Below are 27,940 nucleotides of genomic sequence, written 5' to 3'. Positions count from 1 at the left end.
CTCTCTAGTTCATTAACAGTGGTCAGTTATGCATCACTCTTCTGTGTAAATTTTTTGGACCAGATTTATTTTGCTCAAACTGTGTATTATGCAACTAAAAAAAAATAAAAACTGGAGAAGGAATTGAAGAGAATTAAGCTTTAGGTGAAAGTAGGAGAAGCCATTTCACTGACATTGGTAAACAGTTTAGCAGCAGTAGTCAAGAAAAATATTTTTGTCAGCATTATCAATGGAATGCAGTGGTGGGTGAAGGAGAAGATGAAGATACAGTAGGAAAATTTGGATTAGGAATAAGAACTGAGAGAGGTGAATGACTAATTAGTATCTGTAAAGAAAATTCATTAGCGGTGAGTAACACATTATTTGAGCACCACAAAAGGAGACATTACACATGGATATCAGATTTGAATAGGGAAAGATATCAGTTGGACTACATCCTGATAAAAAAAAAAAGGTTTAGGAACTGTATGAAGAATGCCAAAGCTTATCGAGGAGCGGATATAAATTCAGACCACAACCTACTAGTGGGAGAAATAAAAGTGAAGTTGAAAAAAGTTTGGAGAGGTAAAGCAAAAGAAAGACTCAAAGAGGTAGGAAAGGCATCAGATTTATGGAAAAATGGGAAAGAGGTAGTGTTGATGGGTGTTAATGACAAATGGGTAAAAATGAGGGAAGAACTCGTGGACTCTGCCAAAGAAGTACTAGGAATTAGAGTATCCCAAAGTACTAGGAAAGAATGGTAAACAGAAAACATATTGAAAAAGACGGAAGAGCAGAGAAAGTGGAAAAATGTAGAAACTGAAGAGGGCAAAAAGAGGTACAGCAAACTGAATTTGTATTTGTATTTATTTATTTATCCTGTGGATCACATATTGTACAAAGTACACATGATATAGGACAAGTCATTTTTCTTAACAAATATGTAGTTTGGAGAAAAAAAATAGGCAATGGACTGCCATTTAAAAAATGTACACAAAATTGTTCATTGATGAATATAGTAACTTCACATGCAGAGAATACAAACACTTTACATGGGGAACTAAGAAACATGTAGGCAAAGTAGTGCTACTTTAAATTTACACAAATAATCACTGAGATTACAGAATAGCGAAAATGTCAACTGGAAACACAACAGAAGGATAATGTCATTTAAAAACTACATTAAACATGAAATTAACATTGAGATTTCACAGACAATTAAGTTTTGATACTAATAGAATGTGTACTTGCACATTCAAAAGCGAGTTAAAAAATTTTGGGAAGTGAAACTGAAACATAGTTGTGTATAGTAGAAATTAGGTTATTATTTTGCCTACAGAATGTTTTACTCTAATCACAGTATTTTACAAAGGAACTTTATAATTTTTCATTTCCAGGAATTCTTGTACTGAATAAAAACAGTGCTTTGTCAGAATTGCCTTTAGTTTATTTTTAAATATTGGATCTGGAGCAGTTTTTATTTATTCTGGAATTTTATTGTGTAATACGATACCCAGATGAGTTCTATATTTTTGGTATGATGCTGTCCTTGAAAACATTTGATGGATATTAGATTGCCCTCTGGTATAATAAGCCTGTATATCATTGTTTAGGATTAATTTGCGTGTTCTTGAGAGGTATTCCCTGGTGAATAGGATTGTTTCTTGAATGAATAGGGATGGGATGCTTAGAACATTAAGTTTTATAAATTGACATTTACAGGATTCCAGCTTTTTGAGGCCACAGATTATCCTCAGTGCTCTTTTTTGTAGTTTAAATATATTTGTGCTGTGAATTGAATTTCCCCAAAAGATGATTCCATAGCGGAGCAATGAGTGGAACTGCGCATGGTACGCTTGCATTAGTGTGGATTTACTTGTAGTAGATTTTGGTATTCTTAGTCCATAGCACAATGATGAGAGTTTCTTTGATAAGTTGTTTATATGTGTGTCCCATTTTAAATTTTGTTGGACCCATAGACCCAAAAATTTTGTTGCATTTACATTTTCAATTTTATCATTATTTAACTTTACTTGGATAGTTTTTTGATTGGATGTGGGAATTAGATGGAAGTTGATACATACAGTTTTCCCACTATTAACAATTAGGCCATTTTTGTTAAACCACTCAGTTTTTTCATAATGTTATCAGATATTGTCTGAAGGGATTCAGGGCTAGATCCAGTCAACACTATGCTTGTATCATCAGCAAACAGGATAGTTTTTTGTGGGCTCATACGTTCAACAAGATAAACTATGTGAATGAGGAAAAATAATGGCCCTAGAACAGAACCTCGGGGAACACCATATCTTATTGTTCTTTCTTCCGAGTGGAGAACTGTGTTATTTATTTTATTCTGTACATTAATATCGTATTGAAGTGATACCTTCTGTCTGCGGTTTTCTCTTATTTCTCTTCTTTCCAATTTAGCAAGCAGTATTTTATGATCTAGTACGTCAAAGGCTTTAGAGAGATCTAAGAAGATACCTGCAGCTATATTATGTTGGTCAATTGATTTCAGTGTGTGGTCCAACAGTTCAAAAATTGCTGTCTGGATGGATAAAGATTTACTAAAACCATGTTGTTGAATGCTGATTGGTGCGTGGTTTTTTATGAAATTTATAAGCCTGTCATAAAGTTTTTCCAGGATTTTTGAAAAGATGCTTAATATGGATAATGGTCTATAATTGGACACTAAATCAGGGGAACCTTTCTTTAGTATAATGAATTAAGAAGAGAAACTGAAGAAGCAAGGGAAAAATGGATCAAACAGAAATGCGACGAAATAGAGAAACTGGAGAAAGAGGGAAAGTACGAAATGATGTATAGACTGGCTAGTGAGATAGTTTTTGAACGTAAAAGAAAGAGGAATAACATGGAAGAGCCGATGGTACTCTAGCAGAACCACAGGAGGTTTTGAACAGATGGCAAGAATACATTGGATGTCTGTATAAGGGGGATGAAATAAAAAACGAAATAGGAGCAATATGTGTCGGAAGATGGAAAGGGATTCATCATCTTGGAAGTAGAAATAGAAAAGGCATTGAAGCAGATGAAGAATAGGAAGGCAGGTGGAATTGATGATTTGTCAGCAGAAATGTTAGAGTCTGGGAAACATGACAAGAAACGAAATAATCTAACTCTGTAACTAGATATATGACAAAGGGAATGGCCTGAGGACTTCCCTGCAACAGTTATGATACCAATAGAGAAAAAGAGAAACACTAAAAATGTGAAGAGCTTAGGACCATCAGTCTAATTTCTCATGCAGCTAAAGTCTTGCTAAGAGTGTTGAATAGAAGGCTATATGGCTAGCTGGATAGAGGGATTGCAGAGGAGCAGTTCGGATTTAGAAGAGGAAAAGGAACAAGAGATGCTACTGGTCTGTTAAGAGCTATAGGGGAAAGATGTATGGAAAAAGGTAGAGAAATCGTTGCTGTTTTTATAGATATAGAAAAATCTTTTGACAGAGCTTAGTGGGACAAGCTGATAGGTATTTTGAAGAGGAACGGAGTAGATTGGAAAGAGAGACGACTGATTCAGAATCCATATTTACATCAGAAAGTAAGGATACGGATTGGAAATGAAATGTCGGAAGGAAGCAGCATTGGAAGAGGTGTTAGACAAGGTTGTAGCCTTTCCCCACTGTTGTTTAACGCATACCTCGATGAGATTTACAAAAGGATTAAATGGGAAAAGAGGAATATGTATTGGTGGGAAGAGCATAGAATGTATAAGATTTGTTGATGACATGGTGTTAGTGGCAGAAAGTGAGTGGACAGTGAATAACATGCTGAAAGATCTGAATGAAGCTTGTGTGGAATATGGGATACAAAGAAACACAGCAAAAACAAAGACTATGGTCATCAGTACAAGACACAGACTGTCCAATATTAAAATAGGACACTCTACCATTAGCCAAGTAAGTGCATTTAAATATCTTGGAAGCACAATAGCTGAAGACTTGAGATGTCACCAGGAGTTGAAAACTCGAATTGCTGTAGTGAAGGAGGCAGCATTCAACAGAAAGAGGAGACTCTTATGTGGCAAGTTAGATAAAGGTGTAAGGAAAAGGCTGGCAAATGTTTTGTCTCGAGTGTGGCACTATATGGGGCAGCAACATGGATGCTGAGACGAAATGATGAAAGAAGGTTAGAAGCATTTGAGATGTGGATGTGGAGGAGAATGGAGAGAATAAGTTGGATGGAAAGAGTGAGAATGAGTAATTAAAGAGTATTGGAAAAGGTTGGTGAGAGAAGATGTCTGCTGAAGGCTGTAAGAGAAAGGAAAAAGAACTCATTGGGACATTGTTTGAGAAGGGAGTGCTTGCTTGCAAATGCTTCGGAGGGATTGGTTTGTGGGAGAAGACAGAGGGAGGAGGAGGTACAAGATGATAGATAACATAAAGGGAAGAGGAAATTATGCAGACCTGAAGAGGATGGCAGAAGACTGGACGGCCTGGAGAACTACCATGTGAAAAGCTGCTTTTTGTCAGGATTATGATGATGATTAGAAAGATAAACTATGCAGGATTTCATGATATGGTATTGTTAACTGGTAAGAAAGCACTGTAATATGTTGTGGAAATTGACAATGTTTGAACAATATGATACAAAAATAAAGGGTAGCAAGATGTATGTAGTGGCCATAAGGTGAAAGAGGAAGATGATAAAATATTCTGTGTGTCCTTTTAGCACTTAAAGCTTAGTGAAGTGTTTTAAGATGTGAAGTTGTTTGTTGCTGAAACAATGACAGCAAGCAGATGCAAAGAACAACATAGGGCAACTTTAGAGGTGATAGGCCTCTGATGAAAGGTAAAAATTTTTAGAAATGATGGTACTATAAAGTGAGAAGAGAAAAGCTAGCCCACATCGGGCATTCTCAATGCGTACTTACATCCTGTTGGTACACATGTTGTGTTGTAGTAGGAAAATGTTATCATACCAATGAGACGTACTGTACTCCAGATTGGAAATTAATATCAATTAAACATTATACACCTAAGTATAGAAAACTGACAGTGATTGTGAAATGTATAGTGATTTGACCTGGAGCCCTGGACATAGTCCGAAGGAGATGTTAGCATTGTTGTGCAAGTAGTGCATGGTCAAAGTGCCTGGTTGTCACTCGTTTAAACGGAGTTTGGTTCCACCATTTGGCGAATTTTTTTTATGTCTCCGCTGTGTAAGGTGCCAATGGCCAGTCCGGTAGCTTCTCTTGTCTTGATGAGTAAAACACTGATGGATATTATTTGTAGTCTTTAAGAGAAATATTGTAATATGGCCAAAAGAAAATTATATCAAAAAACTAAAAAAAATTAAACAGAATTTATCCAAATTATTTTAAGGGCATTCGTTGTATAGCAATGGGAGAATGTTCTTATGTTGAGAAGTAACTGATTTCAGATCAGTCGTAAATCTAGCAAAATTATTTCTTGTGCTAAGCTCATATTTCAGAGGTAAGATAGAGTAATTACTTAAATAATTATTTGATTATTTGGCACAAATGAAACTGGTCAGGATTTACTTTTTGTGACATTGAGCACTTGAATGTAAGTGCCAAACTCAACAACAATCCTTTTGCCCTTTTATTTAAGAACACTAAAATTCATTATCACTCTAAATTTTGTAAAGTCAGATCCAAATTAAGTTGCTAAATAGAAAGTTTTGTCTGTGTGCATAAAACTATTCAGTAGCAGGCAGAATGAGAAAGAAGATCCACAAGGAAAAATCATTAAGAATAAACAAACATTTAAAAATGAGCTCATAAATTTTGCTCTCAGTCAAATTGCAAGTACGCTGGAAAAAATAACTGCAGCTATTCAGAGTAATGGGTCTGAATAAGACATTTAATTCTGTCAGACAATATTTATTAAAATTCAGTTAGGTGTCTGTAACGATCCAAAAGAGATAATCAGGTATAAAACTGTACAGTCTTCCAGTTGGCTGGGAAAGTGTAGAATATAGTTTTCCAGTGATTGATTTCACCATAGCCTTCAAAGGAAAATTGACCTTGATAATGTCAGTGGTCTGTCGGTACAAAACTGCAGACACCAAATGACTGAATGCACTACTCTTTGCCTTACTGCAAGTACAATTTAGTTTGAGAAAATGACTATGTTATGATTTGATATTGCTTTTAATTTACCCAAAAGACACTATCATTACCTAAAATTATTTGAATGTAGAGGAAAGGTGCTAGTTATGGGAGAGTACAGTAACCTGAGAAAGGTAAATTCTGACTAAAGTCCTGAGCTCTGTTGGGAGGTATCGGAACTTAGTTTTCACAGTTCCTGAGGCATGGAGAAGTGACATTGAGACCATTATGGAGCTGGATATTGTCAGGAAGCCTTCATTTTAAAACTGTTGACTTTCAAGTTTGAGTGTGTGTGCGTGCTTTTGATATCTGAGGTTGAGTAACTGTTGCAGAAATATTTTTATGGTTATATTCATTACAAAGTACTCTTTCATTCACTATAATGAATTGTCCTTCAAGCTGAACAGCATAACTGGGGCTTTGTTTCTAGCATAAGATAGTACCTTAATACATGACTATCACATATTAGGACTCAGTGCATCATTTGATGTTCATCTTGCCACCCTAGTAGCTGGCATCAGAATCATACTTATTCTAATTGATTTGACAATTTTGTGAACTTTGTGAAGCTGTCTGATGTTTGTAGTCATCAAGTAATATACAATACAGTACTGGTCCAAATAACACAATTATGGCTTTATTCATGCTCCTCTGAACAATAACAGAAAACAAACTCTTGGATCTCCAGTAACGAGACACAGAATTCTGATGAATGGTACACAGGAAGGACAGAAGAGTCAGTTGCTGCTGCTCCGTGCTTATAGATGGGCGACTCGGTGGCAAACGATGCAACAGAGACCGCACCACATGCATCGCTCCCACAGGTGGCCTCCAGTGGCCGGACCATGCTGATACAGTCGGCGGCCAATTTAAACACGCACACACGCACGCGCGCGCAGGCACACGTATGGGGCAACACTATACTTGGTACACTCAGTCTAACGTGCACTAGTTATAGGATACAGCAGTGATGAACCTGTTGTGCTAATACTTGATGGGCAACATACCACATTTGTATGAGAAACAAAGCAAGAGAAAACTGCATCCAGATCATCTGTTTATCACCCCATTCCACACATAAAATATAGCATCTTGTGTGGAATTCATGGGACCATTTAAAGCGCACTATCCCTAATAAATAGAAATGTGGAGCACGAATAACCCAGATCAAGTAGCAACCTCATTTTTTGTTACAAGGTTGTTTAGAGTGATCTACTTGAGCAGTAACAATGGAAAACGCAGTAAATGATTTCTGGAACACGAGTCTCTTCCTAAGTAACAGACATGTACTTAGGGACAACAGTTTTGCAAAGACCACGTGTTTGACATACAATATGAAAACAATGGAGTAAATGAGTCCAGTTGGCATCTGGCCAGCTCCCAAAATCAGCAATCCCCACAAAGATCAAACGGGCCCAGTAAAATCAGCGTGTTCTGAATATGTTAGGTAACTAACATCTCCAGACAGGGAATGTTTGAAACAATTCAGAGACAAAAGCTGTAGTGAAATCTAAGGACACAAGCAAGTTTCTTTTTTAAGAAAGAAAAAGAGAACAATGCAGGAAATTTTTTTTGTTATTTGTAGTGTGGTACAATTTGAGGACGTGCGCCCAATCTGAAGAAGACACTGATTGCAAATTCTGCAGTGCTCATTTCTCTGAAGACTAACAGAGAAATGGACACAGTGCATGGAGCACTATCCTTGAGCTCCCGAAAAATGTTAACTTGAGAAACAAATTTGTATGTCCTGACTGGAGGAGAGGAGGAAAGATGCTCGAAAAAAGTACGTAGTTTACCTTTGTACATCTATGGAAGTAATTGCAGGATACATCTGAAAACTTGCATGTAATAGCTTAGTAATACAGCATCCTAGTTACAGATTGAGGGCAAAATTGACAATATTTCTCAAAGTGCCAAAAGTTACTATATTTGACCCACTTCCACAAAAAAATTCTTCTAGAAACGCTTTTAAACTGTTTCTGTTAGGAAGACCATGTTCTAAAACACGTAAAAATTATATTTGGTTGTGCAGTGTGACAAGATTGAGGTGCATTGAAAATGGGGCCCATACTCTGCTGGTACTCAAATCTGACAGCTTTTGTTATGTTCTCTGGGGAAGGCAATATCAAGTCTTGATGACTAGGAAGTGAGATAAGTCTGGATAACTCAAAAAATTTCCAAGTGTTTGTCACAACTCATCATTACATATATTGGCCTATTTTTCTGCTATAACTACAGAATCAAATTGGTTATAAACATCAGATTTTGACTGTGCGTTATCAGGGCAGTGAAGATCATGATTGTAAAATTGTTACATAATAGCTGCAGCACACATCGTGTAAGCAGCCTGTGTGTTTTACACAGAGTCATGTTTTACACACCGCCACATTCTGTAAAATTTGTTGTAGTTCACTGCAGGTTTTCGTGACATTTTTTGGAATGGGCTTATGTTATAGAGAATTATTAGTATGTCTTTTCATTGTGTAATGCTGTTTATGTGCTACTTTAATTCTGGTGTAAGGTATAATGTGTACTTTGTGTTAGCATACTTTTCAATTAATATTCATGGAACATTGTGTAAATGTTGTTGTATCGTACAAGATGGCTTGACCACTGCTGGTTCCTTTAAAAGTGAGAAAACAAGTATCCCCATTGACGTAGGGGCCATGTCCGATAACTGTGCAACAAAAGTCACAGGCAAGTTACTTTGACAGGTTCCCAAATCTGATATGGGTTTCTTGACACATAATCCCAAGCTGCTAATACAATTCTATAATCATCAGACGCCAAAGGTGGAAGAGGTAGCTTTTAAAATCCTAAGCTACTTGATTTGTTTCTACAGGTTTCATTAATTTGCTGTAGAATGTCATGAGGAAATCTGTACTGCCGGCCATATTGTCACTCATGGTATTGTGTAGGAAGCAATTTTAATGAGACAGAACACAAAAATTAAAGTTTTCAAATGTGATTATGTCTTATTATTAAAGCCACAAAAAGAGAGAACAGTTCTTTTTATTGGATTCCATATTCCATTTCATTTTTTATGAAAAGAAATTTGTAAAACTGGGAGCTGTAAAAAAAAAACACCCCACCCTTACTTGTAGTTTTTCTGTCTCAAGCTCATTTCCAAGTCATTGGGACTTCTGATATTATTTTCCTGAGAGTACTAAACAATTGTAGAACTTAATGAAAGATATTAGATTTGAGTACCAGGGGAATATGGGTTTTTCTCAGTGCACTTTCACCTTGTTTTTAGGGCCTTATATGCTCCCATTGGAAAACCAAGTATAAGGTTTTAAGTTGTTTAGAATGTAATCTTTCTAATTAAAATGGTTTGAGAGTTTGCAGAAGAAGAATTTTTGTGAAAGTGCACTAAAAATAGCTATTTTTCAAAGTTTTGGAAAAATATTCTGGTTTGTCCTAAATTTATAAACTATTGGAAACCAGTAGGAGAATGAAATTTGATTTTGTAAGATCTTATATTGGTACTTTATTAGAATGCATATTTTCAGGTATATCCCACAATTACTTGGGGAGATATAAAAAGCTTAACTTCAGTTTAGTGTCTTTCTTGGGCAGCTTTGCTTCAAATTATCAAAACGCAAATTGCTCAGGAAATCTTTTTTTATTCCTTTGCTTAAGACAGCACAAAATTTTTTTACAAGATGACCTAGTCATGGTTCTTTCAAGAAAATATTACTGAAGATATTATGTCTTAAAGCTGCTGAAAACTCATGGGTGCACTGTTGATAGCTGTACTATGTGGTCAAACAAATGCCTAGATCTCCACAAGTATTAAATTGGCAAAAGTAAAAATTCACCAGTATTTACTGGGAACATGTGCGAATTCTCTCACAAAATTTCTGCAAAATCCATGATGGCCATGCAAGAACTTTTCTGAAAAAGTGTACAGTTAAATTTTCATGTACATTTCTCTACCATTCTTCATTGCTATTAATACAATCAGCTTTGTGTGGTCTTCTCTATGGGAAGAGAAATTAGTTTGTTAACTCCAAAAAAAGATATTTGGCTGCAAACCTACTGTTTCAAAAGGTGGTTGTCTCAACAGTTTCATTGTATTTATTTTGTAATGTCAGCTTTATTTGTGACAGGTAATGGGAGAAGGCTCTCGCCGCATAGTTACATTGGCACACAGAGCTCAAATAAGACGATTTACTTCAGATCTTCTACGTGTCCTTAAGTCGCAAGCCAGCAAGCAAGCTTTGGTGTCAGAGTTACCAGCACATTTTTCACGTACCTTGGGACGACCATTTGCTGTACAAGATTATGGTGTATGTGAGCTCGAAGATCTACTCAGTGAAGTTGCAGAAAATGTCATTGTTATGCAGCAGTCAGCAGATGGAGAGGCAACAGTTGCACTTCCTAGAAGAGATCAGACACCTGAAGAAATTAAAAGAACTAAACAATTTGCTGCAGAGGTATGTGACAACCTTTATTAGGTACTGAAATTTGCTTTGGATTAGTTTTAGAAAGGTTTGTTCCTGTATGGTAAATCACTTTGTACAGATTTCAATAATCTCTTTCTACCAGCTTCACAATTCTATCTGGATGTCACTATTAAGTTTATAGACATGTGCACATAGCTTTTTTGTAGCATTGTTTCCTTAACACTTTAATAACGGGACTGAGTGTATAGTGGATGACCTTGCGGATGGGAGGTGCGGCTGGTTGGCCAGGAAGAGGTGGATCTCTGCCATGTACTGCCCAGTTTGATTTTGCCATCATAATTGCTGATGTATTCACTGATTGCTGGTTCTTGGGTCTTTTAGTGGTCACATTTAATATTTCTGTTATAGATTATTGCTTTCACCACTGTAAATGCTAAATTATAATTCCACACTGTTTATTTTGTCCTTGCGTTAGTACCACAGAAATATGGAGTGGGAATTGTAGTGACATGACACACTGTTTGTTGTGAAACCAATGATATTACAGAAATAAACATAATTATTGTGCTTACTTGTATGCTTTCTTTTTGAAAACTATCAAGCATTAAATTACATTACATACTACACACATTTTATTATTGCTGAATCAGTATCAGGTACAACATTTTCCACAAAGCGTAAGAAATCTCGCAACTTGCGAAAATGAACATTTTCATTTTGTTTCCATTTCAAACAAGCAATGGGTATGTGTATTACATACCCCATTTGTGAATTGACACAGTAGAAATGAACTCAGTTTTTGCAGTAAGATTACACACATTGTTCACATAGTGATGTATTGTTTGACAATGCTGAAACAGTGTCTGCTGCTTACCTTTGGTTGTTACACACAGATATAGGTGTAATATTTGTACACACGGTGTTGCTATAACTTGTGTGTTAGCACCAGGGAATATGTTTTTGACTTTGTGATGCGTAGCAAAACAGGAAAATTCACATGATGTGTGCTTGCAGGCTTTACAGAAAATTCTTTTCTGATTCCGTTTGCTATGTTTTTTCCTGCAAGTATACCTGTTGTATACTTTGGCAGTTGTCCAGGAGAACAAAGTCCAGCAGTCAGCCTTTGCAGGCTGCTAGTTCGGCTGCAGCCCCCAGTTCGACTTCTTTTGTTGATTGTGTTTTTACAAATATTTCCTTAATCACACCCAACTGGTAATTCACATAAGGCAGCTTATCAGATGACAGTTTGTACGGACAAAAACATTGAACAAAGTCCTGTCTATTAGGTGGAAGAAAACTTTTCAGTTCAGTTGTAACCAAAGATTTCATACATTTCACACCTTCTCTGTAGTCCATTCTAGAGTTCTCTTGCATGTCTGCTGAATGAGAAGTCACAGCCCTTCTGTCACACCATTTCATTTCCTACATTAGCCCTAAAACAGACATGAATATCAGTTCTCCTTTTTACAGTTTCTCTGCTATTTTTGGAATGTATTTTGTGTAGTGCCACACACATTAGTTGTCAGATCATACAGTCAACAGAAATGTACTGAGTTTGTGTACCAATTACCACAAAATAATGTATGCCCCTTCAGCAAATATGGCTGAGCTATGACGACTCCTCCACAGACCAGAGGTTGTGTTTGGTAACATCTTTGTCACTACCATAGTAAATGATAAAATACTAAATATAATTTGTTCGAACATCACAAATCAAAAATCGTTTGATTCCAAAACAATTTCACTTCGCTGGAACGTACTGTTTTAGTTTGTGTCACTTTGAACAGGAGGAGACACTCATCCACACATCGGTTTTGAAATGGACGTAAATTTTGTTTGGAAACACTAGGAAAGTGATCCAAAATGTCAAGAAGTTTGAACAAGTAGTCTTTTGTTTTTACAATATTATCACTGAACTATAAAAATCATAGGACCGACAAATGTCTATCTCGTGAGGTGGGGTCCTTCTTTGTTCACCTCCTTGCTTTCTTTGTGTCATCAGATTTTGCTAGATCTTGTACTGTTAATGGTCCAGAAAAAACCTATGTGCTCGAGGACTTCAGTGTGTCTGAAGTCATAAGTTGGTCTGCAGAAGTTGATTGTTGTGCTGAAGCACTTGAATGTGGTAATGAATCACTGTCAGATTCACTTTGTGCTGACCTCAAAATCGCTGTCTGATATCAGCTTCAAGGCTTTTCAGCTGAAAAAAAAAGATCACTAGTTTTCAAAATAAAATCTTACACAGAAATGTGTACAGCCAGAGGAGGCCATACACAAAGTGTGTGTGGACAACAGATGTGCTCTGCTCACAGCACACTGCTAACTGAATGCCCAAAATCCTTTGTATGTACCTCAATGCTAAGTGAAGCCCCCTGATATCTAGCAGCTATACATTGCACTAAAAATTTCCAGGAAGCCCACTAGATAGCACCAAGGATGTTGCCTCCACAACAGTGTAGCTTAGCAAAACAGTGAACATGCAGAGTAGGCTGGACTGCGACAGCAGCCCACTGGAGGGAATGTCTCTTTTCCCAGCTGACTTGTAAAGCAGTCTATGATCTGCAGGGCCTGGTTACTGTGGACCTGCTGAAGTCAACTGTAGTTAAAGGATTAGTAGTCAACCTGGCCCTCTTCCCAGTCTAGCCCATCTTTTATTCCCATGCAACAAGCCTTGTTATGTTGTTGTCTTCAATCTCTCTCTCTCTCTCCCCCCCCCCCCCCCCCCCCACCCCTCCACCCCACCCCCCACCCTCCCCAACTTTCAGGCATTTGCAGTTTTTCTCCCTGAAAGATTGGCAATGAACATATGTGCACCCCAATTATAATGACCTACATTTTAGCTGTTACATACCCAGAACAATTTTTGCATTTGAATGTCTAAGAATAATTTAAGATTAACACAGATCAAAGGAGCTGTCAGTTGGACATTTACAACCACTTCAGAATTTTGTATAATTCCCAGTGGATATTGTGATATTTCAACTTGTAATAAAATGTCTCTGGAATTTGGAGTTAAGAGATTTATGTTATCAGGTTGTGGAACTCTTGAGCCATGCACCGCAATGTCAGCTGATGTTCAACAAGTTGATTCCTGCCTACCACCACCATTTTGGACGCCAGTGCCGTGTAGCTGACTTTGGTTTTACAAAGCTTATAGAGCTATTGGAAGCAATTCCGGAAGTTATCAAGGTATTTTTGTGGCTACTGTAGTGTGTTGCTATTAGTAAATTACTCGAACTGATCAGTGTATTATATCAAATATTTTAAATAAAAAACAGTCAAAAGTTATAGACCTTTGATTTCCTTTTTCCTGTTGGCTTAGAGAGAGAATATGCTTGTTTATTCAAAAAGTACCAGTCAATAATTAAATTGTAAAGTTTGATAAAGGATAATAAAAACATATTTATGGGTTGGATAACTTCAGTAAGGGAAAGGTGTGAGAGTATTTGGTTAAGACAGCCAATGCAGTATGCAGTTGAGTGGATGGCAAATTTGGAATAAGTTATCTCACTGTCGAAGATAAAAAATAACTTCCATCAGTGGGGGCCTGCATCAGTATCATTGTGCTTAAGAATCTATAGAAAGTATGCTTTCATATAGAATTCAATGGGAGTTGAAACAGTGGAAAAGTTGATTGGCATTGTTGTTGTTGTTGTTGTTGTTGTTGTCTTTAGTTCAGAGACTGGTTTGATGCAGCTCTCCATGCTACTCTATCCTACACAAACTTCATCTATAAGTAACTACTGCAACCTACATCCTTCTGAATCTGCTTAGTGTGTTCATACCTTGGTCTCCATCTACGGTTTTTAGCCTCCACACTTCCCTCCAGTACTAAATTGATCCCTTGATGCCTCAGAACAAGTCCTACCAACCAATCCCTTCTTCTAGTCAAGTTGTGCCACAAATTCCTCTTCTCCATAGGTCTATTCAGTACCACCTTATTAGTTACATAATCTACCCATCTAATCTTCAGTATTCTTCTGTAGCACCAGATTTCAAAAGCTTCTAGTCTCTTCTTGTCTAAACTATTTATTGTCCATGTTTCACTTCCATATATGGCTACTCTCCATACAAATACTTTCAGAAAAGACTTCCTGCTGATGAGCAGTTGGCCTTAGTCTGACTTAAGGTACATGTAGGATGGAAATATTTTATCTTGTGACGCCTAGTGCATCATGTGATGTAATAAGGCCAATAGTTCTGAAGAAGATATTTTTACAAATATAGAAACCATAGTCAACGGATAATAACCCTTTATTTGTAACTGGTTGGCTGATTTTTCAGTCTCTTCTGAATTACACAGTTGCTGTTTTGCGGCCATATTTAAGATCATGCAGTAAATGTTAGTCTGTTAGGAACTGATTCTGAAAAGCAATTGTGAAAACTTACATCAGTTTGGAAAAGTGATTGATGTTGAGAATGAAAGTGATCCATGGCGGTTTTTCTTGAAAGTTTTAAATGTTGGATAAGAGGAGTTGAGTGAAAACCTTAAAAATGTTATAAACACTAATTTCTTATGCCATTGTTCTGTACGTTCACAGTACAGTCACCAGGACTTTAAAGAATGCCCAACAGATGGCAGCATACTGAAGAAAAGTAAAATGTTATCACAACACCAGTTTCAGTGGCAGCCCTGCTCATGACATGCACCAACCAAAAGCATTATTTTATCATGAAATTTTGTTGAGCAGCAGAGATGCAAAATCTATTGAAACCCACCAGGAAATGAAAGTGCTGCATGGTGAGGCATGTTTATCACTACACAAGTGGAGTAGAGGTTCAGAAACGGCGTGACATAGTAGCAGTTGCTCACCACATAGGTCACACATTCTGTGTTGTGACACCAGTGTAATGCAGCTGCTGAAGCCATTGTCATGGATGATAGCTGTGTGATGTTGGATGAAATAAATATAAATCGGAGCACTAGCCATGTCTCGTCACATCACATTATTCATGATATGCTTAGGTTCTACAAAGTGTGTGCAATTTGGGTGCCATCACATTTGACTTCAGAACTAAAACATCTGCAGGGAATGTTACACTAACACTCTTTTGGGATGGAGGCAGTGTTACCTTGCAACACTACATGCCATCAGTGTGCCATATTCAGGTTTGTTCAAAAATTGATCTTCAGCATGCAATCAGATACACCACCTTTATGTTGGGCACTGGAGGAAGTGTTTGTCAGGGAGACAGTCAAAAAACATTACACTCCTGTTCCTCTTTCAGCGAATAAATCACATATAAAAAATATTTATGGTTTTCACGTGACTTGTCCTTGTAGAGAGAGAGAAAATTTCGAGCTTAGAGACTTGATAAAAAAAAGGGGGGAGTGTACATGTACCCAAGCAGAATGCGCTGCGGTCCTCTGGATCTCAGTTTGTTAAACTACTATCCATTTCCTCCAAAGGCCTGCATCCTCGGCCACCAAAGTCCTAATAGAAAAATTAAATGATGTTGTACTAAACACAATGCAACATACATAAGACAATGTGTTCTTCACATTGGCACTTTGTTACATGTGTGTCAACATCTTTATTTTTTATCTTTTTTCCCCTTATGAAAAAAGGTGGAGGATGCTGGGGATGGTGAACGACGTGTGATGTTAACACAACCTGTAGCGGTCCGTGTGCTGACAAACCAAGTGGCAGAACTCCTGCACATTAGTGGCTCCACTGTTTTACCACTAAAAGAATTGCCATCAGCATATCTCCAACACTTTGGCCATACGCTGCGACCAGAAGATTTCAACTGCAGTAGTATTGAACAGCTGGTTTCATTGCTCACACCCACAATTAAGGTTCGTGGCAGATGTATTCTATCATAAAAGCTTTGTGTGCGTGTGCACATTCTAGTTAATGGGATTAGTATTGTGAATTTTCAGGGTAGTGTGTGAATAACAGTAATATGTGCCTATCCAAATTTTTGCAGGTTCTTCCTGGATTAAGACTATACTTGGCTGGACAGATCACTGCCAATCTTGAGAGACTTCGTGTTTTGCGCATTCTACTTAACACGAGTGATGGTATGATGAGGATACCAGAATTCATGAAGCTTTTTACCAAACTCTACTCCATATCAGTATCTGAAGATTATTTGCAGACTGCAGACATTGCAGTTCTTTTGATGGTTAGTAGCTAACGAAATTATTTGTCATGTAGTTATTACTTATTTGTTTATAGTATTGCATTTCATAGCAGTTTCATCCAATTTTAATCCAACACCTTAAATATCATATAGCTGCACGAATATCTTAATAACACCTGGACGTGTTTGGGATTAATTCATTATCAACAGTTGCACAGGAAAATATGTAGAATGAAATGTTTGTATAGCCATGGTAAAAATCTCTCGTAACTGTTGTTCACTCAGAAACCCGACAATGTGCCATGTATTTAACAGTGTATATACATTCAGTGATTTGTCCTGTAGGCATAAACTGAAACTAATAATCATACTGCATATAAGACCACACCAAATGTGTGAAACTGTGATCACCAGCTGCCCAAAATCTACTCCTTGTAAGGCTTTAAAGCAAAGCATTGTAGGTAGAAAATTACAAAACATTCTTTCCTAATAAGCTCTTACAGAATAAAGATCTTGTAGGTTCTGTCTCCCGGAACAGCCGCATACCTTTTCACAGGGTGTACACACCTTTGGGAAATCTGGGAAAAACCAAGAACTTTTACACTTTAGGGAATTTTGTAGTTTTCAATTAAATTTATCTGATTTTGACTTGTAAGAACTGATACTTGAACAAAGTGTTTTACTTTAGTCCACTATTGCAGAATAACACTACAGCAATAAAACATATGAGAGAATAACACCGAAATAAAACTTTAGTTGCAAGGAAAATAAGCCATTTACTACAAAACAACACAGTGCACACACAGGTGTCTGCTGAGAGCAAAACATCAGACTATGCAATACTTGGTAACAACAAAGTGCTGTTGATGTATCTTTCTCATGGGCCTTGTTGCTATGTGTGTGGCATCACAATTGTTTACAGTACTTTCAAAGTAAATTTTCCTTTACCCAAGACGAATTATGTTACGTGTGAGAATGTGTGATGATTATAGCTCCAAAGGAAAATACATTGTCACATAACCCAGAAAAATGTACTTTCACCTGGGGAAAAGTGAATTATCACCAGGAAAAACACGTATTTCCACCTGAGAAAGTGTGTTTTTGATGAGGAAATCCAGGTTAAATCGGAGAAGTTTTTTCTTGTCTACGTACACACCTTGTTTCAGAATGAATTTTCACTCTGCTGCAGTGTGTGTACTGATTCGAAAATTCATGGTTTGCCTTTTGTGGAGTAATGCCCTACCAACTGACAAGCATGACTCAGCCCACCCTTATAGCTTTACATCTGCCCATCATCTCCTACCTCAGATTTGTGTCCCAGTCCAGCACACAATTTTAGTATGCGAGGAAAGTAACAACTACGTGTCTTTGCCAAAGTGCGTCTCCTGGACTTTATTAATGATTATTTTTCTGGACTGAAATCTCTTGATTTCTTGACTTGCATTGACTCTTGCAAATAGCTTTTGAGTACAGTGTATGTAGTCATCCATTAAGCTTAGCATGAGAGAACTGTGCAGATGCCTTTTGAACTGGTCTGCCTTCCAAATGACATCCAGTTTTGAAGGTAGGATCAGTCAGGCCTTACTAGTAGGGATCATAGTATGCATGTAAAGGAGGGTGATAAGTGTTCAGACTTAGGAGATTTGCAGGAGAGTGTAATATAAACGCTGAAAATTTTCCTGACTGACACTTAAGGTGAAAGCCTGATTACAAAACCAAAACACCGTGAGTCCACTTTAAGGATGAAATCTACAAATATTTTTAAACTACATAGATAATTATAAAATGCAACAATTCAGGAAATAGTAATATTTAAAGAACAAAGAATTGTTCTGCCATGTTTGGCAAATTGGACATGTCAGTTATGTCGTGGGATACATCATAATGAGGGCCCAGAAAACTTTTTTGGGACAAATGCAAAACAAGTGTGATTTCTACCTCAAAATGCAAATACACTCAATTACTTAAGGGGAGTTGGAATGCCCTATCCCGACTGTTAAATTTAGTGACTTGGCTTCCCTGTATTTCGGGATCCACTGTAGCCATTGACATGAAACTTTTACAGGACATTAAACTCTGTTCTGAGTCTATTGAACTACAATAATTGCATTTAGCCACTGCTTTTGGAAATACAATGTTTTTAATTACACGGTTAAAAATTTGTGTACTTTTGTATATAATCCTAAATAATTTTAATTACACATAATTTTATGTTCTTCTTTCAGTTCAGAAGACTCAGGATATGTATGTTATACTGCCTAAAAAATATGAATACTCTACTCGAAGTGGTTTCCAAGATTTAGGGAAAAATGCAACAGAAAATGTACATTTTCAGGAATGGCTTCTAAAGTTTCAAAAGGCTGTAACTCAATATATATGCGTAGTTTTTTATTTTTAGTCGCTCAGAAGCACCCTGCACCATACTGTATATCATCCTCTTAATCTTTTCCAGAGTTTTTTCTTCTATCTGGACTAGTAGTCAACTGTGCTGCATACTCTGCTTTATCAATGTGAACCCTGTCCATCAGCTAAAGTTCTCTGATGCAGTTTGCTCCAGGATTAATTCCCATATGCTGTAGCAATTATTCACCCTACCAATGAAACTTCCTGGCAGATTAAAACTGTGTGCCCGACCGAGACTCGAACTTGGGACCTTTGCCTTTCGCGGGCAAGTGCTCTACCGTCTGAGCTACCGAAGCTCGACTCACGCCCGGTACTCACAGCTTCGCAGGAGAGCTTCTGTAAAGTTTGGAAGGTAGGAGACGAGGTACTGGCAGAAGTAAAGCTGTGAGTACCGGGCGTGAGTCGTGCTCTGGTAGCTCAGTTGGTAGAGCACTTGCCCGCGAAAGGCAAAGGTCCCGAGTTCGAGTCTCGGTCGGGCACACAGTTTTAATGTGCCAGGAAGTTTCATATCAGCGCACACTCCACTGCAGAGTGAATATCTCATTCCACCCTACCGATGTTTCCATCATTAAAAGCAATAACAGCATCACTGACCCTCCACTTTAGGGTCTTCATTCCAGCAAAAACATATTTTGGTGAGTGAGTCCATAAAAGATTATTGAATGGCTCATTGGGATTTTGAGTCTGACCATGCAGACACTTCTTCAGTAATGTGGGATTTGCCAGGTCTCTGTAAATAGGTTTTATGATATCCATGACTGCTGCTGGGATTGAATGTTTATGGCTGCATGAACCATTTGAGAACTGGGCATTGCGGTAATTGCACCATGAATCAGGTCCAGGAAGCAAAGGTGGTGTACTGGTTTTTCATCAGTTGACAGTCTGTGGAAGAAGGTAGCCCATAGTGCCTGCTTCATTTTCAACAAATCCTCAGTATTATTTCTAATGGCCTTCCCATAACACTGCTGTACTTAATCAATCATTTTGTCTGTCAGCCTGCCTCTTGTGGTTTTACCACAAGAAAGATTCTTGTCTCTCAAACTTGGTTTAAAGTTCCTCAACCTGGTGCCCATCCTCTTCTGGACATGACCAACATTGTTAACCTGTACAACACAGCAATCCACAGCCTTCTACATAAAAAAACTACTGATTTTATTAGATCTTGAAGTAATGCATGTAAAAATTTTAACATTTTCAACTGGTGCAGATTATATTTTTAAAAAAATAAAATAAAATACTTCCCAAGTGAGTTTATAAGTGATATCATTTTATTCAGAAAATCGCAAATTTTATAATGAAATAAAAATCCGAAAATGTGAAAAAAGTTTTTCCGTTCTAACTCCCCTTAATAGATGCTGTTTTTTAGTAAATTTTATCCATATGAACTATTTTATCAGAATGAGTTTGAAATAGCTTTATTTTCTGCATCTAAATATTGAAAATGTAAACAGTTTTCAGTTCCTTACATTGTAAGTGATATGGTGAAGCCCAGTTTGGAAATATAATATGCATAAGAACCTGTTTGCAATATAAAAACTGTACGGATACAGTGACGTATCAATGTATTGAATGGTCTGATGCCATGCCAATTGTGAACAGTTAAATGGTCTGTTTAAGATACACGTCATGTAATCCAATATAGTACTCAGCCGTGGGACCTAGCATTTGTATAACAAAGAAACACGCATGTTCGTTAGCTAAAGCTCAGAGGGCAGTACAATGCAGGCACTTTTAACGTGGCAAATTAGATGGTGGATGTTTCGAATGTGGTTGCATTGAATACTGCTAGAGATCGGATCTGAACAAAATCATTAACAGTACTCAGCTAACCTCAACAAGTAGTTGGGCAGTAACCGTTCAGAATGCTTTGTGTCATGCAGTAGTCTAGTTTTTTATTGTTTTGAAATAGTGAAGTGGCTCATCATGATCCATCCTGGACTTCAATTCCAACCCTTAAAACACCAGAAGAGATGGGCTATCCCTGTGACAATGTGTCAGTTCTATTTTAGGCTGCTGCTCTGCGAAAGGGAGGTGGGGTTTGTTTCCCCGCACTGCTGCTGTCCCTTCTGGTGGTCAAAATTCTTGTTCGTTTATACTTGCAACCATCTGCCATTATAGCCTATAGTGCTCACACTTTGCAGTATAGTGATTGGAAAACAAAATCTATAATGTTTTTTGACTGCGACAAAATTCTTCCCCTAATGTTAAAATAGTTATATGTTCGGTTCTACTTCTCCGCTAACTGCCTTGTCAGTTCTGTCTGTAGTGTTGTCAAATATGGATCGCAAGGCTATGAAAGTCCACAAAAGGTTGAAATTAAGTCTGCAGTTTTTGTAATCATCAAATTGGGCAGGAAGAAACAGATAATGTCCAGAAACATCTTGAACCGAAGATGCATTAATTTCCTCCATGGGAAAATGTTGCTATATTTCAATAGATCAGTCATTTTTGAAAGCTCAAATACAGCCAAAAGAAGAAAACAGAGGTCATTTTGGAAGTATAAGGTGTTGAAGTTCTGCAAAAGCAAACATTCCAGTCACAAAGCTCTGAACCAGCACTTTTTAAAAGTCAGTTTCAAAGAACTAAGGCTTTCTCTTCATTTTTAAATGTGTGCTTATAATCACTAAAAACAATTTTTTTTTAATGTGAATTTCGCCCGAAATAGATGCTACATTTTCCAGTTTCTAATCATAACGTACAGAACTTGTTGGATTCATTAAATGCCAGCATAAAAATAATATTGAGAACAATAACATTAAAAGAGGAGTCAAGGGAAAGTCATAAAATTTTAATTATTTTTTTATTTGCAAGGACACATCTGCAGTCTTGGTACTCATAGTATCTTCTGTACCACAGCACTATAGCACACTGGTGGAGGAGGTCAAACAACATGGTGCAGCCCTTTACTAAAGTGGTGATGGGCTGCAGTGTTTTGTTTTGGCTCTTGAAGCAGCTTGTTATGATACTGTGGTGTGGAGATTTCAATGTGTTCCAGCAAACAACCAAAAAATTAATTATACATCTTAATTTTATTTCGATTACCCCTTGTAAGAATTCACTTCTGCCAAAAATCTCCACACTGTGTAATAACTAATTGCATTTCTGCTAATTTTACTGTGTTAAATTTAGTTTCACTAAGCAAAATAAGCTACAGCAATTCTCAATGCTTTTCACTTTAATGTACGTCTTGACTCGTGTCAAGAAATGTGGTGAATAAATGATGTTTTAAAATTCATTAAAGTGCACATCCATGGGCAGAGAATGTTGTGATTGGTGGTGATGGTTTTCTTCCCCCCCCCCCCCCAGTACCCACCATCATTTCTTATAAAAAAAATTTATGTAAACCATAATGTTTGCTTCATAGTATTCTAGAATTTATATTACTTGATTATTGGAATCCAAAATATACCTTTTTCCAGGTGCAGAATGGACATGTAATACTGCAGCCTGTATATGAATTTGCAAGGCGTGTGTATTGGTTGGTGGTAGGCAGTGGTGGTCGTTTACTGTTGTCATCTCTTAATAAGTTGTACTTTACAACATATCACTCAACTATCCAAGCAGCAAGTCTTGGATTTTCAAGCATAGATTCTTTGATAATTGCTGCCGGTGATGTTCTGACTCTGGAATATGAAAATGACTGCAACAATGATCCTTACATCGCAGTAAATCCTCAGCTGGCAGGCAAGTGCAGCATTTTGATCATAATCTGTAAACTGATTTTAACACTGTAGCCAAAATCATATATATTACTAGTTTCGGGCGTGAGCCCGTCAATTGGTAGTGTTGACTTCTTTGTAAGTTTTACTTTTGTGTCACAAAATATAACAAAGGTTTTTGTGATTACCTAGTTATACTTAAATATGCTCTGTGCATTGTACTTACATCCTAAAAACCCCTCCTTCTCATTAGAAACAAAAAAAACAACCTTGTGGCTGGTTGGAGTATTTCCTATTATGTACTCTACTAGGTGCTGTTTCAGGACTGAAGAAAGAAACTAGTGGAACTTAACAGTAAAGCTAGAGCATTACCTTGGTTTTTTTACGCATTTCACATCTCAGAAGCAAGTACCATGCTTGCTGATCTTTTTTGTTTGGTTGTCAACAGATTTCCAGAACTACCCTAATGCCTATTTGATGGATGCAGTAACTTATTTTCAACAACCTTCTGAATTTCCTCGCAGTGCTGTACATAAAAATAAGATTTTTTCTACTGTCATTTTACAGAAGTCGGTCTACCTTTATCACTACCAGTTGCTGTGGAAGCTACGACTTCAGAACAAACTGATTCTTCAAGCACGAAACATTCATTTAGTGCCACTACCACATCAGCTGGGAACCAAGACTTAGTCTCTCAAATTTCCAGTAAGTGGTGTTAGTTTGTACAGTAATTAGTCAATATTGATGACTCCTCCCACCCCTTTTCTATTATAGTTATGTCTTCTAAGATCTCAGTGCGCAGAACAATGGCTATTTGTGATATAAAAAGAAACCCATGTCATCTTACGAATATCACTATCCTGTGCCATCCTCACCCCTTCCCTTGCATGTCCTAAATGAATAAATCACTTCGATCCAGAATATATTACTGATGGACATTTTGTTTCTATCTGTACACTTGCATCATCCTTTGTACAAAAATTTTACTTTCTGTTTTGTGTGTGTGTGTGTGTGTGTGTGTGTGTGTGTGTGTGTGTGTACTTACAGCTTCATTTTTTAGTCTGTTGGTAACAGTACGTTCTGTTAGACACTGCAGCTTTTTATAATTCCTGTGTTACATATGTTGGGATCATTTCCACCAACTACGGCTCTATTTTATGAGTAGATTGTTCAAAATTGTGTATAAAACTCTTACATTGGTGCTTAGCATATCACACTGAGCAACTGACTTGTGGGTCATAAATCAATAGTGCCATGACTTAGACCTTAGTATTATTAGATATTTAAAATTTGTTGTGCAGGATCTCCAGATCTTTAGTGTCGAAACTATAAAGACAGATGATTCTAAACTGATTATTTTGAGATCAGAAACATCGTCAGTTTTGGTGACAGTGAATCGGAACCTTTGGGGTTTGTCATAAATTGTGAAAAATGTATTTTGTCTACAAGAAAAATACCATACTTTGCTTCAGCTCTTGAAAGTGAGACAGTCAAGTGCTCAAATGCTTCTTCTTCTTCTTCTTCTTCTTCTTCTTCTTTAAACATCTCTGTTCTCCACTGATTGTGGTCCTGTTGAAGTTGGTGGTATTTTCCTTGTTGTTGACCTTGGAACTGACTCATCAAGCTATGTGGAGGCTGGGATTAACTTGCAGTTTAATACAGACTCAGAACCACAGTGCAAGTCGGCATTTTCACAGTAACAAGTCATTGTCAAAGTTGAGGATGTAGTAAGTTGTTGTTCTGGTCTTCAGTCCTGAGAATGGTTCGATGCAGCTCTCCATGCTACTCTATCCTCTGCAAGCTTCTTCATCTACCAGTACCTACTGCAACCTACATCTTTCTGATTCTGCTTAGTGTATTCATCTCTTGGTCTCCCTCTACGATTTTTACCCTCCACGCTGCCCTCCAACACTAAATTGGTGGTACCTTGATGTCTCAGAACATGTCCTACCAACCACTCCCTTCTTCTAGTCAAGTTGTGCCACAAACTCCTCCCCAATTCTGTTAAATAACTCCTCATTAGTGATGTGATCTACCCATCTAATCTTCAGCATTTCTCTGTAACACCACATTTCGAAAGCTTCTATTCTCTTCTTGTCCAAACTATTTATCGTCCATGTTTCACTTCCATATATGGCTACACTCCATACAAATACTTTCAGAAACGACTTCCTGACACTTAAATCTATACTCGATGTTAACAAATTTCTCTTCTTCAGAAACGATTTCCTTGCCATTGCCAGTCTACATTTTATATCCTCTCTACTTCGACCATCATCAGTTATTTTGCTCCCCAAATAGCAAAACTCCTTTACTACTTTAAGTGTCTCATTTCCTAATCTAATTCCCTCAGCATCACCCGACTTAATTAGATTACATTCCATTATCCTCGTTTTGCTTTTGTTGATGTTCATCTTACATCCTCCTTTCAAGACACTGTCCATTCCATTCAACTGCTCTTCCAAGTCCTTTGCTGTCTCTGACAGAATTACAATGTCATCAGCGAACCTCAAAGTTTTTATTTCTTCCCCATGGATTTTAATGCCTACTCTGTATTTTTCTTCTGTTTCCTTTACTGCTTGCTCAATATACAGATTGAATAAAATCAGGGAGAGGCTAAAACCCTGTCTCACTCCTTTCCCAACCACTGCTTCCCTTTCATGGCCCTCGACTCATATAACCACCATCTGGTTTCTGTACAAATTGTAAATAGCCTTTCGCTCCCTGTATTTTACCCCTGGCACCTTCAGAATTTGAAAGAGAGTATTCCAATCAACATTGTCAAAAGCTTTCTCTAAGTCTACAAATGCTAGAAACGTAGCTTTGCTTTTCCTTAATCTATTTTCTAGGATAAGTCATAGGGTCAATATTGCCTCACATGTTCCAGTATTTCTACGGAATCCAAACTGATCTTCACAGAGGTCGGATTCCACCAGTTTTTCCATTCGTCTGTAAAGAATTCGTGTTAGTATTTTGCAGCAGTGACTTATTAAACATATAGTTCAGTAATCTTCACATCTGTCAACACCTGCTTTCTTTGGAATTGGAATTATTACATTCTTCTTGAAGTATGAGGGAATTTCGCCTGTCTCATAAATCTTGCTCACCAGATGGTAGAGTTTTGTCAGGACTGGCTCTCCCAAGGAGGCTGTCAGTAGTTCTAATGGAATATTGTCTACTCATGGGGCCATGGAATGTTGTCTACTCCCAGGGCCTTGTTTTGACTTAGGTCTTTGAAATATGCTCGCTATTTTTATATACTTGAATTTAGCATATTTCGTGACAGTACTCACTTTTCAGTGAAATGTTTACAAAATGATATTTGACTTTTCTGTGTTGGCTTCAGTCGTCTAGTGAAAGTATGATTCCACAATGCTGTTTCGTTGGCTGCAGAAATGACCTGTTTCAATGCGTTTGCCTCATTTTTGGTGCCCCAAATACAATTTCTTCGAATGTGGTTCTTTCTTGATGTTTATATAAAAAAGTAGTAACATAATTCATGTTTCTTGTTCACTTGCAAATTATTATAACGGTGACCTGCACATTGTTCCACCATCATACACACAGAGAGTTCACTGCCGACTGACTATGGTTAAAGATGACTCCATCGTCAAAGACATTTTACACATCACACAAGCTTCCACTTGTAACCAGTCTCTTTGATATTCTTCTTCACATCTACTAACATCAATCAATATGCTGTCACTCTCAAACATATAAACATATAAGCAAATTAGCATAAAACAAGGCAAATTACAATTCACAAAAAAATATTCTGGCAAAAATATGAGAAAACATTTACAACCTCCCTCATTAGATTTGGTATCGTCAAATCGGGTAGAAAATAACATATCTCCCAGATCCATTACAACTGCTCCCCAGGGCTTTTGTTGTTATGAACATGTACAACAAAATCCCGACCACACTCAGTAATGGATCTGTATTACACAATTAGTACGTAAATGACGAAGTCTGATATCCTCTTCCAAATTTGGACTCTTTGAATCTGTGGACTTGTTACTGGCTGTTGTTGCAATGATCCTTCCCATTAATCTCATACACGAAAAATTCAAGTAAAGAAATTATTCAACATGACAAATATGCATGGCATAAAACATACATGACAAATATTCTAAAATACAGCATACAGATTGAAAATAATAGTAAGGTAAAACTCATTTGCTAGAACAAGATATCTACAACCACTTCTCTGGTCACACTTTGTACCAACTGGTTCTCATAATTAAATTTTTTGTTCCTCATATTAATGTTAATTTCATTTTGCTTACATATTGTACAATAAAAATGATACTGGACATATATAGTGTAGTGTTTTTTCTATATATTTGCCTTTTATATATATATATATTTTTGCTTCTGATTTTGTTTTTTGCATTTTATATATTTTTTTATTCATGTTTTTTTTTAATTTTGTATTTTTTTTACTTATGATTTTCTTTTTGAATTTTTTGTATATACGATTTTCTTTCCTTTGTTTTGTTAGTACAGCTAAAGATACATCAGTATTATCTAAATTTTTTACAATTATTTATGTACACTTGCCTCTCTACTACAATATTACTACGAGGCACATTCTTATGAAGAGAACTTTCGCTTCCCACATCAGTATAAAGAATAATAAATTGCTCATATATCATGAGGCTTTATCTAAAATTGGTTTTGAAACTTACATCTTTGCATGCATGTCCTCACATGCATGCCTTCACCCACAGGGAAGACTTAGCTTCCAAAAATCAGAAAAAATTCATTAATGCTCAGTATGGAGACTTTTTAAAGAAAGTAGTAATAAATCTTTCTCTCATTCTTTGTTACAACAGTGTTTTTTTCATCAGTTTCAATTATCATGTGACTTCAAATTATTAATTTATACGTGTAAATATACATACTTGGTTGTACAGGTAGTTTTGCTCTAACAAGCATATTCCAGTGGAGGACTTTTATTTGGATGAGAATAGGTTATTTACATTTAGAAATTATGATTTTTGTTTATATAGTTTCAAAGAGGCAACATTCCTGAGACCAAATAATTTCTTTGACTTAGGGTATACCAAACGATAAGCATTAGGGTGTGGATTTTCTATGACTTCAAAAGGCCCGATATAGATATCAAAGAATTTTTTTAATTTCTGGATTTAACATTTTTGATTTTTCATGAGACTTGACCAGAACAAGATCCCCAATTTTGAAAGTGGTTAATGTTACCCTGTTGTTATGTCTTTTATTCCTGTTTTCCCCTTGTTTCCTCATAGTTTCCCTGACAATATCTTCTCTCTCCTGCATAGTTAA

The 27,940-nt window shown here is 36.9% G+C and overlaps 1 protein-coding gene across 1 annotated transcript in view; it reads left to right on the top strand.

Moving 5' to 3' along the window:
- The window catches only part of LOC126458329 (meiosis regulator and mRNA stability factor 1), a 212,592-nt gene that overhangs the window by 137,596 nt on the left and 47,056 nt on the right, over positions 1 to 27,940 (top strand). The window contains exons 19-24 of the mRNA XM_050095288.1: positions 10,188 to 10,514; positions 13,518 to 13,673; positions 16,054 to 16,284; positions 16,416 to 16,613; positions 22,394 to 22,658; positions 23,201 to 23,338. Coding sequence (XP_049951245.1) covers positions 10,188 to 10,514; positions 13,518 to 13,673; positions 16,054 to 16,284; positions 16,416 to 16,613; positions 22,394 to 22,658; positions 23,201 to 23,338 — 1,315 coding nt within the window. The remainder of the gene's footprint in view (positions 1 to 10,187; positions 10,515 to 13,517; positions 13,674 to 16,053; positions 16,285 to 16,415; positions 16,614 to 22,393; positions 22,659 to 23,200; positions 23,339 to 27,940) is intronic.

Source organism: Schistocerca serialis, chromosome 2 (genome assembly GCF_023864345.2).
Source record: "Schistocerca serialis cubense isolate TAMUIC-IGC-003099 chromosome 2, iqSchSeri2.2, whole genome shotgun sequence".
Lineage (NCBI taxonomy): Eukaryota > Metazoa > Arthropoda > Insecta > Orthoptera > Acrididae > Schistocerca > Schistocerca serialis.
This window is presented reverse-complemented; position numbering and strand designations above follow the sequence as displayed.